Here is a 15,196-nt window from a genome sequence, read left to right as displayed (position 1 = left end):
ATATATATATATATATGTTTATATATATTTGCTATCGTTTGCCCATTTTAGCCAATAGGCCTTTTCTTTTAGATCCTGACTCCTAAGTTTTTCCTAGACCACCTTCATACTTTTGTTTGGGTTATTGCTATTGAGTTCCCCTTGGGGTTTTTGGAGGAACACAGTTTTCTTTCTACTTGGGTTCCAGGACTATTCCTTGAGGTGCAGGATAAAACAATTACTTTGGAAGCAGCTTCCCACACAGTCTTTCCTGCTGTCTCACTGTAGCTGCAGCCTAGAATCCTACTCCTTTTGTATCCCGATAGATGGTTTTTTTCTCTTAGTCTCCATATTTGGGGTCCTGTGACAGGTTGGGGTCCCCAGAAGCATACACTGAAATTACCATACAATACCCTTTGAAGGGAATGTTCCCAAGATCAACAGCTGGGGTAGGAGTAAGGCACGGGAGCAAAACTGGACAGAGGGAGAAGATGGGTGCAGCACAGGTGCAGCAAGGCCTTATCCCACAAAGAGTCCTGAAACTAGGAAGCCTCTTTGGGGTCCTTCTGAGTTGCGGCGAAAAGCTGGCCTTCAAGATATGGAAGCAACCTAAGGGTTCATCAAGAGATGAACAGATAAAGAAGATGTGGCATATATATATACACAGTGGAATACTACTCAGCCCCACAATAGAATGAAATTTTGCCATTTGCAACAACATGGATGGATTTGGAGGGTATCATCCTCAGTGAAATAAGTCAGACAGAGAAAGACAACTACTGTATGTTATCACTTATTTGTAGAATCTAAAAAATAAAACAAACTAGTGCATATAACAAAAAAGAAACAGACACAGAGATAAAGAACAAGCTAGTAGTTATCGGTGGGGAGAAGGAAGCGGGGAGGGGCAAGATAAGGTTAGAGGATTAAGAGATACAAAGTACTATGTATAAAGTAAGTAAACTAGGATATATTGTACAGCACAGGAAATATAGCCATTATTTTATAACTTTAAATGGAGTATAACCTTTAAAATTGTGATTCAATATGCTGTTCACCTGAAACTAATATAATATTGTAAATCAGCTATATGTCAATTAAAAAAAAAAAAGCTGGCCTTGATTACCTCCTTGGGGACCAGTCCTTGGATGCTGGCTGCTCTGGGAAGAGATAGTGACCCTGGGCGTGGAAGAGTGGCTCAGGCAGGCAATTCCTAAAGAGAACTGACAGCTGAGGGCTGTTGGCTGCCAACAGTCCCAGCAGCTGAAGAAATAGATCCTTCAGCACCAAAGGAATGGGGTAGGGATCTGGGAAGCACAGTGCAACATCCACAACTCCTCAACCCTTCTCTCTTTATTCCTTCACGAGTCATCCTCTAAGTCCCTGACGCTCAGCTCTGTCTAGAAACCTTCTGGGTGAAAATCAAAGATCTAGCAATGTCTTAAAAAACAACAACAAAAAGCTCTATACAAATTGTGGCACAAGGTAGTCCAATTTCTTACAAAGGAAAAAATTGAAACATCAAATCTTTTTTTATTTTTGTAAATGAAGGTTTATGTTTCAAAATATATTTCTGAAACCTAAGACCTTCTTTTCCAGATACACTAAACTTTGTGAATTCTGTAGGAAATGGAAACTTTGTTTTAAAAATAAACGTTGAAGCAATTTAAAAATAAAGAAGACCTTCCTTTTGAAATGATGCTAAAAGTTAAGCAAGCCCACGGGCACTATGAACCAAAGTTCCTAAGAGTTTAACATTTGAAAAGATTGCAATAACAGATGTCCTGGCGTATGTGGCAGGATTCTTCAGTAGTTTAGGGAATACCGAGCAGACGCCTGGTGAGAAATGTACACGTTTTTTTCCTGAATTTAAAATATATTCCAAGGTCCTTCAGACATTATAAAATCACGTGCAAGCCCATTTGGAGGTTCGAACAACTCAATATTAAGTCACTGTTAAGACCTGAGTTGTACACTCCCCCAACCCCCCAAAATAAGATATATTGAAATGCTAATCCCCAGTACCTTAGAATGCAACTTTATTTGGAGATAGGATCTTTACGGAGGTAATCAAGTTACAACGAGGTAATTAGGGTGGTTCCTAATCCAATATGATTGGTGTCCTCGTAAAATGCGGATCTTTGGACACAGAGACAAGACACATGTAGAGGGAAGACAATGTGAAGACACAGGAAGAAAGCCATCTGCAAGTCAAGGAACGCCTGAGGCACTCAGAAGCCAGGAGAGAGGACACAGAACAGGTTCTCCCTCACAGCCTTCAGAGCAAACCAACCCAGCAGACACCGTGATCTCAGACTTCAAGCCGCCAGAACTAAGACAATGAATTTCTATTGTTTAAGCCTTTCAGATGGTGGTACTTTATTACTGTAGCCCCAGGAAGCCACTCTGACGGCACCTTCTTCATTCATCGTCCATGAAGGCAGCAGAAGTTAGGGGGATTTGATCTCTGTTCAATCATTCGGGCAAGTTACTTAATTTTCTGAGCCTATTTTCTCATACGTAAAATAAGAACATTAATAATACTGACTATATTCTTTTGAGTATTAAGCAAGCTAAAATAGATAAGACCCTTCTTTTCTAGGTGCATATAACTTCAAGAGCACCACATACAGCCTATTGACCATCTTCCAACAAATGTTTATAAGTCTAGTGGTGGGTAGTCTGACCCTTGTAATTTTTATGCCCCTCAGAGATTCAAGTTCAGCATCACGTCCTCTGTCCATTAGAGCCCATTGGTAATATTGCTGTTAACTCTTCTTATTAATTTTCAATGATCAAAGCCATAAAGTCTCCTGGAACAAAACAAAGAATTACCTGTATGTACTGAGGAAGTCATAAACCAGAAAGACAACCTTAGAGCAAGCACCCAGCCTTTCTTGACATGCCGTTGTGAATCAGTCTGGGGACACCATAGACTAATTAACATTATGAGTCATGGTCAAGGAGTCACCCAGCCAGAGACCAGCTTCCAGTCTCATTTTAGGCAGAAATGTACCCGGGGCTGGGTCTTAGTTCCCCCCAACCAGGGATTGAACCCGCGGCCCCTGCAGTAGGAGTGCAGAGGTTTAACCACTGGACCTCCAGGAAAGTCCCTCCATGCTTTTTTAAACCAGATAATCACCCTTGGTTTGTATGGCACAGACTCTTTCAAATAATACCCCAATCTTACAAAACTACATATAGATGATCTTTGGACTATTGTTTAGATTTGACTATCTGAATTATTTTCTTGCATTGATAGAGATAAGGAAATGTTGATTAAATCACAAGATACCATTTCACACATATTAGGATGGCTATAATAAAAAAATATGGGAAATAGCAAGTGTTGGTGAGGATGTGGAGATATTGGAACCCTTGTGCATTGCTGGTAGACATGTACAGGTGCAGTGCTGTGGAAAGCAGTTTGGTAGTTTCTCAAAAGAGTTTAACATAGAATTGCTGTATGACCCAACAATTCCACTCCTAGGTTTTTTCCCAAAAGAATTGAAAGCAGGGACTCAGACAGATACATGTGCACCAATCTTCACTGCAGCATCATTCACAACAGCCAAAGGGATGGAAACAACCCAAGTGTACATCGACAGATGAGTGGGTAACAAAATGCCGAATAGGCATACAATGGAATATTTTTAAAAAGAAATGAAGATCTTAATTATTAGAGAAATACAGATCAAAACTACAATGAGATATCACCTCACACCAGTTAGAATGGACATCACCAGAAAATCTACAAACAACAAATGCTGGAGAGGGTGTGGAGAAAAGGGAACCCTCTTGCACTGTTGGTGGGAATGTAAATTGATGCAGCCACTATGGAGAACAGTATGGAGGTTCCTTAAAAAACTAAAAATAGAATTACCATATGGCCCAGCAATCCCACTACTGGGCATATACCCAGAGAAAACCATAATTCAAAAAGACACATGCACCCCAATGTTCATTGCAACACTATTTACAATAGCCAGGACATGGAAGCAACCTAAATGGCCACTGACAGGCAAATGGATAAAGAAGTTGTGGTACATATATACAATGGAATATTACTCAGCCATAAAAAGGAACAAAACTGGGTCATTTGTAGAGACGCGGATGAATCTAGAGACTGTCACACAGAGTGAAGTAAGTCAGAAAGAGAAAAACAAATATCATGATTTAATGCATATATGTGGAACCTAGAAAAATGGTACAGATGAACCAGTTTTCAGGGTAGAAATTGAGACACAGATGTAGAGAACAAACGTATGGACACCAAGGGGGGAAAGTGGCGTCGGGGAGGAAAGTGGTTGTGTAATGAATTGGGAGATTGGGATTGACATATATACACTAATATGTATAAAATGGATAACTAATAAGAACCTGCTGTATAAAAAAATAAAATAAAATTCAAAAATTCAAAAAAACCCTCCAAAAGTAATGAAGTTCTGATACATGTTACAACATGGATAAACCTTGAAAAAGTTATAGTAAGTGAAATAAGCCAAACACAAAAGGACAAATATGTGACTCCATTTACATGAAATATCGAGAATAGGCAAATTCATAGGCTCAAAAAGTAGATTAGAGGTTACCAGGGGCAGGGGGTGGGAGATAAAGGGAGTTAATTGCTTAATGGGTACCAGAGTTTCTATCTGGAGTGACAGTGTTAATAGATAGTGGTGTTGGTTGCACAACACTGTACATGTAATTAATGTCACTGAATTATACACTTAAAAATAGCAAATCTTATGTTGTATACATTATATTTTACTGCAATAAAATAAAAAGAAAGAAAGGTCGATTACATAACCATTCTAATCTTTTTATGTGAAACCAGGGGCTCTATACACATTGATGATCCTATTTCATCCTCACACAATGTTATGAGGCAAGAATCACTGTCTCCATCTGACAACTAAGAAAACTAAGGCTCAGAGAGGGGCTCGTGGCCAAATAGCTACTACCTGAAGAGCTGGGACTGCACTTAGTGCTTCCTCGGCGCTAAGTAGATGATACATACATTTTTCTACTTATGATCTATCAAGAGGCCCAAACATAAATATCCATTCCTTCTTTACAGTATCAGATCCAGGTTAGTAGTGGAGACGGTCCCTTTGGGCCCCATAAAGAAGCACTTCCTGCCTCTGAAGGAAATTGAGCAGTTTTCTCAAATCCAGTTGATTATTTGTAAAGATAAGGTTTGCCTTGAAAGTGTCACTGGAATCTTTTATGTATTTGTGATCTCAGTTGTCTGGAAGACAGCCAAGGATCCAGAAGTGAGGAAAAATCACCTGTTAACAAGCTATAGGAGAGCAGAAATGAAGGAAATTATGTTCAGCTGGCTATTATGTTGAGGCTGCAGCCTTTTTGCATATTTTTGCAAAGCCTTCTCTTACCCCAGCTTCCAATCTGCAGCTTTAGCAGAGAGGAGCTGGAGTGGGGAGGGGAAAGAGACAGTTTTTCCAAAGAGAATTGAAGGGGCTTTCCTGGTGGTCCAGCAGTTAAGACTCTGCACTCCCAATGCAGGAGCCCCGGGTTCGATCCCTGGTCAGGGAACTAGATCCCACATGCCGCAACCAAAAATCCCGTGTGCTGCGACAAAGATCCCACGTGCCCCAACTAAGACCTGGTGCAGGCAAATAAGTAAAAAAATATTAAAAAAAAAAAAAAGAGGATTGCAAATGACTCTGAAGAAGAGAATCTCCCCTTCCTGGTGAGGTGGACATCCTCACTGCTCCCTTCCATGTCTGGTCCTTTCATCTTTGTCTCCTTCTTGACTCCTCTTTATCTATTGGAATTTTAGGTGTTGGTGATGCTCAGGATTCTGTCCTTCCAACTTCTCTTTTCATATTATACCCTCGCCTTGAATGACCCCCAGACACACATGGCTTCAGCTACACCTGGTCCCTAATGATATCTGCTTCAGCCCTGTTGGCTCTCCTGAAATTGGGACCCTTGTATCCATTACACATCTCCAGCTGGACGTCCCTAACCGTATTTATACACTTCCTCTAAAACGTCAGTTTCTGTTGGAATGAGAGCATGAAGCAACCAGTCACCCAAACCAGAAACCTGGGAACCCTTCCAGACTCTCTTCTCCTCTCTCTTCTTTTCCTTCATGCTCCTTAGTTTTTCTGTCTTATCAACTCTATCTCCTGTATGTAGTTAATCCAATCCCTCTTTTCCACCCCACAGTGTTTTTTTTGTTTGTTTGTTTAACGTCTTTATTGGAGTATAATTCCTTTACAATGTTGTCTTAGTTTCTGATGTATAACAAAGTGAATCAGTCTTGATTACTGTAGCTTTGTAGTATCGTCTGAAGTCAGGGAGCCTGATTCCTCCAGATCCATTTTTCGTTCTCAAGATTGCTTTGGGGATTCGGGTTTTTTTGTGTTTCCATACAAATTGCGCAGTTTTTTTGTTCTAGTTCTGTGAAAAATGCCATTGGTAGTTTGATAAGGATTGCACTGAATCTGTAGATTTCTTTGGGTAGTACAGTCATTTTCACAATGTTGATTCTCCAGTCCAACCACATGGTATATCTCTCTATCTGTTTGTATCATCTTTAATTTCTTTCATCAGTGTCTTATAGTTTTCTGCATACAGGTCTTTTGTCTCCTTAGGGACGTTTATTCCTAGGTATTTTATTCTTTTTGTTGCAATGGTAAATGGGAGTGTTTCCTTAATCTCTCTTTCAGATTTTTCTTCATTAGTGTATAGGAATGCAAGAGATTTCTGTGCATTAATTTTGTATCCTGCAACTTTACCAAATTCATTGATTAGCTCTAGTAGTTTTCTGGTAGCATCTTTAGGATTCTCTATGTATAGTATCATGTCATCTGCAAAACAATGACAGCTTTACTTCTTCTTTTCCGATTTGGATTCCTTTTATTTCTTTTTCTTCTCTGATGGCTGTGGCTATAACTTCCAAAACTATGTTGAATAATAATGGTGAGAGTGGGCATCCCTGTCTTCTTCCTGATTTTAGAGGAAGTGGTTTCAGTTTTTCACCATTGAGAATGATGTTGGCTGTGGGTTTGTCATATATGGCCTTATTATGTTGAGGTAACTTCTCTCTATGCCTACTTTCTGGAGAGTTTTTTTTTTTATCATAAATGGGTGTTGAATTTTGTTGAAAGCTTTTTCTGCATCTATTGAGATGATCATGTGGTTTTTATCCTTCAATTTGTTAATACGGTGTATCACATTGACTGATTTGTGTATATTGAAGAATCCTTGCATTCCTGGGATAAACCCCATTTGCTCATGGTGTATGATCCTTTTAATGTGCTGGTCGATTCTGTTTGCTAGTATTTTGTTGAGGATTTTTGCATCTATGTTCATCAGTGATATTGGTCTGTAGTTTTCTTTTTTTTTTTTGCAGTACGCGGGCCTCTCACTGTTGTGGCCTCTCCCGTTGCGGAGCACAGGCTCCGGACGCGCAGGCCCAGCGGCCATGGCTCACGGGCCCAGCCGCTCCGCGGCATGTGGGATCTTCCCAGACCGGGGCACGAACCCGTGTCCCCTGCATCGGCAGGCGGACCCTCAACCACTGCGCCACCAGGGAAGCCCTAGTTTTCTTTTTTTGTGACATCTTTTTCTGGTTTTGGTAACGGGGTGATGGTGACCTTGTAGAATGAGTTTGGGAGTGTTCCTCCCTCTGCTATATTTTGGAAGAGTTTGAGAAGGATAGGTGTTAGCTCTTCTCTAAATGTTTGATAGAATTTGCCTGTGAAGCCATCTGGTCCTGGGATTTTGTTTGTTGGAAGATTTTTAATCACAGTGTCAATTTCAGTGTTTTTGATTGGTCTGTTTATATTTTCTATTTCTTCCTGGTTCAGTCTGGGAAAGTTGTGCTTTTCTAAGAATTTGTCCATTTCTTCCAGATTGTCCATTTTATTGGCATAGAGTTGCTTGTAGTAATCTCTCATGATCCTTTGTATTTCTGCAGTGTCAGTTGTTACTTCTCCTTTTTCATTTCTAATTCTGTTGATTTGAGTCTTCTCCCTTTTTTCTTGATGAGTCTGGCTAGTGGTGTATCAATTTTGTTTATCTTCTCAAAGAACCAGCTTTTAGTTTTATTGATCTTTGCTATTGTTTCATTCATTTCTTTTTCATATATTTCTGATCTGATCTTTATGATTTCTTTCCTTCTGCTAATTCTGTTTTTTTTTGTTCTTCTTTCTCTAATTGCTTTAGGTGTAAATTTAGGTTGTTTATTTGAGATGTTTCTTGTTTCTTGAGGTAGGATTGTATTGCTATAAACTTCCCTCTTAGAACTGCTTTTGTTGCATCCCATAGGTTTTGGGTCATCATGTTTTCATTGTCATTCATTTGTAGGTATTTTTTGATTTCCTCTTTGATTTCTTCAGTGATCTCTTGGTTATTTAGTAATGTATTGTTTAGCCTCCATGTGTTTGTATTTTTTTACAGTTTTTTTCCTGTAATTGATATCTAGTCTCATAGCATTGTGGTTGGAAAAGGTACTTGATAAGATTTCAATTTACTTAAATTTACCAAGGCTTGATTTGTGACCTAAGATATGATGTATTCTGGAGAATGTTCCATGAGCACTTGAGAAGAAAGTGTATTTTGTTGTTTTTGGATGGAATGTCCTATAAATATCAATTAAGTCCATCTTGTTTAATGTGTCATTAAAGCTTGTGTTTTCTTATTTATTTTCATTTTGGATCACCTGTCCATTGGTGAAACTGGGGTGTTAACGTCCCCTGCTTTGATTGTGTTACTGTTGATTTCCCCTTTTACAGCTGTTAGCATTTGCCTTATGTACTGTGGTGCTACTATGTTGGGTGCATAAATATCTAAAATTGTTGTATCTTCTTCTTGGATTGATCCCTTGATCATTATGTAGTGTCCTTTTTGTCTCTTGTAATAGTCTTTATTTTAAAGTCTATTTTATCTGATATGAGAATTGTTACTCCAGCTTTCTTTTGATTTCCATTTGCATGGAATAACTTTTTCCATCCCCTCACTTTCAGTCTGTACGTGTCCCTAAGTCTGAAGTGGGTCTCTTGTAGACAGCATATAGATGGGTCTTGTTTTTGTATCCTCTCAGCCAGTCTATGTCTTTTGGTTGGAGCTTTTAATCCATTTACATTTAAGGTAATTATTGATATGTATGTTCCTATTACCATTTCTTAATTGTTTTGGATTTGTTTTTGTAGGTCTTTTCCTTGTCTTGTGTTTCCCACTTAGAGAAGTTCCTTTAGCATTTGTTGTAAAGCTGGTTTGGTGGTGCTGAATTCTCTTAGCTTTTGCTTGTCTGTAAAGATTTTAATTTCTCCATTGAATCTGAATGAGAACAGTGCTGGGTAGAGTAATTGTGGTTGTAGTTGTTTCCCTTTTATCACTTTAAATATGCCCTGGCACTCCCTTCTGGCTTGCAGAGTTTCTGCTGAAAGAGCAGCTGTTAACCTTATGGGGATTCCCTTGTATGTTATTTGTTGCTTTTCCCTTGCTGCTTTTAATATTTTTTCTTGGTATTTAATTTTTGATAGTTTGATTAATATGTGTCTTGGTGTGTTTCTCCTTGGATTTATCCTGTATGGGACTCTCTGTGCTTCCCAGACTTGATTGACTATTTCCTTTCTCATGTTAGGGAAGTTTTCAAGTATAATCTCTTCAAATATTTTCTCAGTCCCTTTCTTTTTTCTTTTTCTGGGACCCCTATAATTCAAATGTTGGTGCATTTAATATTGTCCCAGAGGTCTCTGAGACTGTCCTCAATTCTTTTCATTCTTTTTTCTTTATTCTGCTTTGTGGTAGTTATTTCCACTATTTTATCTTCCAGGTCACTTATCTGTCCTTCTGCCTCAGTTATTCGGCTATTGATTCCTTCTAAAGAATTTTTAATTTCATTTATTGTGTTGTTCATCATTGTTTGTTTGCTCTTTAGTTCTTCTACGTTCTTGTTATACATTTCTTGTATTTTCTCCATTGTATTTCCAAGATTTTGGATCATCTTTACTATCATTACTCTGAATTCTTTTTCAGGTAGACTGCCTATTTCCTCTTCATTTGTTTGGTCTGGTGGGTTTTTACCTTGCTCCTTCATCTGCTGCGTATTTCTCTGTCTTCTCATTTTGCTTAACTTACTGTGTTTGGGGTCTCCTTTTCGCAGGTTGCAGGTTTGTATTTCCCACTGTTTTTTTGCGTCTGCCCCCAGTGGGTAAGTTTGGTTCAGTGGGTTGTGTAGGCTTCCTGGTGGAGGGGACTGGTGACTGTGTTTTGGTGGGTGGGGCTGGATCTCGTCTTTCTGGTGGGCAGAGCTGTGTCCAGTGGTGTGCTTTATGTTGTCTCTGAACTTAGTATGATTTTAGGCAGCCTCTCTGCTAATAGGTGGGGTTTTGTTCCTATCTTCCTAGTTGTTTGGCATGGGGCGTCCAGCCCTTGGAGCTTGCTTGCCATTGGGTCTAGCTGCGTCTTAGCGTTGAGACAGAGATCTCTAGGAGAGCTCTCGCTGATTGATATTACGTGGAGCTGGGAGGTCTCTGGTGGTCCAATGTCCTTAACTTGGCTCTTCCACCTCAGGGGCTCAGGCCTGACACCAAGCTAGAGCACCAAGACCCTGTCAGACACACGGCCAGGTATGTAGGGATTTTCTTGCCTTTTGGGAAGTCTGAGGTCTTCTGCTAGTGTTCAGTAGGTGTTCTGTAGTAGCTGTTCCACATGTAGATGTATTTTTGATGTATTTGTGGGGAGGAAGGTGATCTCCACATGTTACTCCTCTGCCATCTTGAAGGTCCCCTCCACCCCACAGTGTTTTGCTTAATTCCTCTTTATCAACACCTGCCAGGACCATCCTGTATTTGAGTCCCTACCTCCCATCTTATTCCTTTGCAATCTGCCCTCCAGGGTGTGATTAAACAAACAAACAAAACCATAGTTGGTCATATTTTTCTTCTGCCTAAAAGCTTTCAATGGCTAATGCTTGCTTGCAAAATAAATTTCAAACATACAGACTTGGCATGGACGACAAGTTCATTCGTTTTTCTTACAGCCTTGTCTCAGGCCACTTTCCTACACACACCCCGAGCTGTAGTTCACCTGGCCTACTTATAGTTCCAAAAATGTGCCATGGTTCACCTTGCCTTTGTGCTCAGGTATATACTGTTTTCTCCACGTAGAACATCCATCCACTCCCTCGTCCTCTACCTCTCTGCACAACCGTACATGTTCTTATGGACTTAGCTAGACTGTCATCTTCTCTTAGAAGCATGTACTGACTGCCCTGAGCTGACTTGGAGTCTTGTCTTTTATAGTCTTTCCTTATCACCCTGTCTCAATATTGATTTTCTCATATGGTACCCTTACCAGGCTAATTATCATAGGCAGGATCTGGGTCCAGCACGTGTGTGATACATAGGAGGAATAAAAGGTATGTTGACATAGGAGGGATAAAAGGTATGTTGAATGAATGCTCCCTGCCTGGAAAATTATTCCTTTTCAGCCCAATTCATAGGGGGTTGATAGACAACTCCGCCCCGCATTGACAGTAATGCTCTGAGGGCTCCCTGAGACTCCAGGGTTGGAGAGAAAAGACCAGTTGTTTGAGACCTGAAAGTCAGAGCCTGTTAGACAGACATTAGAGACATAAAAAGAACAGTAATGATAATGAAACTGGATTATTTGATATGGCTACTTGTCAGGGAAACTGGTAGACATCTCTTGTTGGTGACTTCTGGCAATGCTTTCCCTTTCTTTCTTTTTTTTTTTTTTTTTGAATATTTAAGACATGTTTATTTCCATAGCTTCATTTCCCACTGTAATACATTGCTTCTCCCCTTAATATATGAATTTCATATATATACTGCCTTACTTTGGTCAACTATATAACTATACTTCAGACTGTAGACCTCAATAGAACCTTAAAAATCTAAACACAAATTCTACCTCTAACCGCCAAGACTTTGGGGATTCAAATAACTGATAGACCATCATTTTTTATTTACATCAGTTCAGTTTATACATGTTTAACTTATTCTAATGACTGTTTCCAATGTGAAAACCAAGTTTAAAATAACTTGATCACCTTGTTTCAAACACAGCTGTTCACATACCATACTCCAGCTCCACCCATGTAAGTAAATCCTATATCAGAGATAAAAGCTACTTAGCATAAATTCAGTGAAGTTGAGCCTTTCATAAACAGCATGAAAATATGGTTGAAGAAAATTTTCCGGGATGCTACTATAAGTAGCTTTTTTTCTGCAGTATTAACACAGTGAAATAAAATAGTAAATTTATTTAAAATATAGATATGAGATTATTCCATTCTGTCCAAACCTATTAAATACCTTCCAAAAGTTTTGTAATTCAGTCCTAGAAATTCTTGGAGCTGTGAGCACTTCCTGTTCAGAAATGTTACCTCTATAAAAGCTCCCAGGAAATTTCAGAAAAATATAACCTTCTAATTTAAAAGTTGATCGATTTGCCAAATGGTGCAGCCAGGTTTGCTTCTCTAAAAGCTTCTGATAAGGTCGGATGTGCATGACAGACTCTAGCTATATCTTCACAGGATACTCCATATTCCAGTGCAAGAGCAGCTTCATTTATCATTTCACCAGCACCTGGTCCTAGAATATGTGCTCCCAATACTCTGTCTGTTGATTTCTGCCCAAGTATCTTCACCATGCCATCTGTGTCAGCATTTGTCTTAGCTCTGTTGTTAGCAGCAAATGGGAATTTCCCAACTTTGTACTCAATACCCTCTTCTTTCAACTGCTCTTCTGATTTGCCAACCCAAGTAACTTCAGGGTGTGTGTAAATCACCGATGGTACACAATTGTAGTCAATGTGCACAGCATCACCAACCATCCCTTCAACACACATAATGCCTTCATCCTCTGCTTTGTGAGCCAGCATTGGACCAGCAACCACATCGCCGATTGCATAGATATTTGGAATTTTAGTTTGGAATCTGGTATTTACTGGAATTCTACCTCTAGGATCCAGCTCAATTCCAAGCTCCTCTAGTCCCAAATTCTTAGTAAAGCGTCGTCGGCCAATGCAAACCAGGAGTACATCACAGGTGATAACTTCAGCTTTACCACCAAAAGCAGCTTCAATAGAAACATCAATTTTTCCATCTGACTTCTTTGTAGCACCAGTAACTTTGGTATTCAATTTAAAGAGAGAGATGGAGATCTCTGGCAGAGCGGTGGCTATAAGAATGTTCTTTGTATCAATAATTTGATGGCTGCCATCGGCTTTCATAGCGGTGACCTGATTTTTTCCAGTTATCTTTCCATATCCATTTACGTGAGCAACCTTATTCTGTTTGAACAAGTGGGCAATTCCACCTGTTAAAGCTGTTACTGCATCACTCTTCTGCTCCATCATCTTCTCTAAATTCAAGCGAACTTCAGACATTTCAATTCTTCTACATGCAAAATCTTTTCCATGGGCCATATGGTAATAATGAGAGTTATTCAATAAAGCCTTAGAAGGAATACAACCAACTTTCAAGCATGTTCCACCGAGTGTTTCATTTTTCTCAACGCAGACTGCCTTGAAGCCTAACTGGGCAGCTTTAATAGCAGCAACATATCCTCCAGGACCAGAACCTATCACTGTTACATCAGCATCAATTGGTTGATCTGCATAAGTTCTCAGTGGCACTGCAGAAACTCCTTGCAGACCATGAGATGTTCGATTGAAATGGCCTCTCTTAGCCAAGGAACAGTACACACGACTCCAGCTCTGCATCTTGCCGCTGGACTTTCCTTTCCGCCAAAGCTTTCACCTCTGTTAAGTGTCTCTGCCACCTCGCCAAGGTCTCCTCCCTTTCTTTTAATAACAGTACCTTGGTACTACCTCCTCCACCAACCCAATCCCTGTGTTATAGGTGGGGCTGATCCCAGACTCCCACGCCATTGGTCGGCACATGACTTGGGCCTGTCCAGTCAAAACATCCCATTCCCTTTCCCTGAGCAACTGGTTCAGAGACAGGTGCATGACCCGAGCCAGACCAATGACACTAAACACAGGACTTTCTCTGGAGCTAAATAGAGATAGATTTTTTTTGGTGTTGTTTGGTGGAAATATAAGGTAGATGTATAAGCCTGCAGTGACTGGTTGCCACCTTGGGCTCCATATGGGAAAAGACTTGAGAATGGAGGAAGAGTTGAGAGGCAGAAAACCAAATTGCTGCTGCTGATGTTTGAGTACCCAATCCAACTTTGCATTAAGCCAGGCCTGTTTTGTTTTGTTCTTCTGGTTACGTGATAAAATAATTTCCCCTTTTTGAGTAAGGTGATTCAATTTGAGTCTCTGTCGCTTGCAACCAAAAGATGTTTATTAGTACTGAAATCAGGGTAGTCAGCAAATCTAGAGAGAAAATGTGAATACAGAGGACTCTGGCTCTGTGGTCATGGGAAAAGGATGTGTTTCCTTTCATCCAAGTCATTTTACCCAGTGACCCTCTAGGCATAACGGAGGAAAGAGTACCCTGGAGGGAGTGGTGGGTCTCAAACTATGGCCCAACTAGACGGGATACATCTTTTCTCCCTTTTATTTGTACTTGTCAAAAAAAATGTTTTTCAAAATTTATTTTGTTTTATATTTATTTTTAATTACTAAGCGAACATAAATACATTTTTCTTATAGAAAGTAAAATATTTTACAAAATGCAGAATATCTTCTGACTTTTACTTGACCACTCCCCTCCAGAGGCCACCCTCTATTCGGCTTATATCCTTTAAACCGTATAACTCAGTATAGACACACATCAGAACATAGAGGTTTCTTTTGCACGGTGGCTATGTGGGGATGGTGGCTGTGATTGTGTAGGTTCTGCTCACAAATGCACTAAGAGTGAAGTTGCATTAAAAAATCCCACCTACAGAAAACACCTCCCTCTAATTGTCATCCAACCCCAGGAATATCTGAAACTGTCCCCTCCTGTAAATCCCTTTTATGTATTTAAGAAGCTTTTCTAAAAGATTCTTTTTAATCTGCTATTAAAAATTTTTTCTGGAAAGAAGAGAATGAGTTAAACTATATTTTTTGTCATTTTTTTCTCACTCATTTTGTAAAAATTACACATGAACACATGCTTAGTGTAAAAGATTAAAAATATAAAATAAATGGAAAGTGGAATAAAAGGGAGAGTCTGCCCTTATCTCACGATCTCACCTCACCATTCCCTTCCCCCCTCATTATATTGTGTATTTTTCTGGTCCTTCTTCTCTGCATT

The 15,196-nt window shown here is 39.6% G+C and overlaps 1 protein-coding gene across 1 annotated transcript; it reads right to left on the bottom strand.

Annotated features, from left to right (window-relative positions):
* Positions 1–12,414: 12,414 nt before the first annotated feature.
* LOC307057455 (dihydrolipoyl dehydrogenase, mitochondrial-like) lies at positions 12,415–13,707 on the bottom strand (the record flags this gene model as incomplete). The annotated part of the gene is made up of 1 exon (XM_079710664.1): positions 12,415–13,707. One exon carries the CDS (start codon positions 13,705–13,707, stop codon positions 12,415–12,417), a length of 1,293 nt encoding a protein of 430 aa, XP_079566790.1.
* Positions 13,708–15,196: the final 1,489 nt, after the last annotated feature.

Source organism: Hyperoodon ampullatus, assembly GCF_949752795.1.
Source record: "Hyperoodon ampullatus genome assembly, chromosome: 8".
NCBI lineage: Eukaryota > Metazoa > Chordata > Mammalia > Artiodactyla > Ziphiidae > Hyperoodon > Hyperoodon ampullatus.
This window is presented reverse-complemented; position numbering and strand designations above follow the sequence as displayed.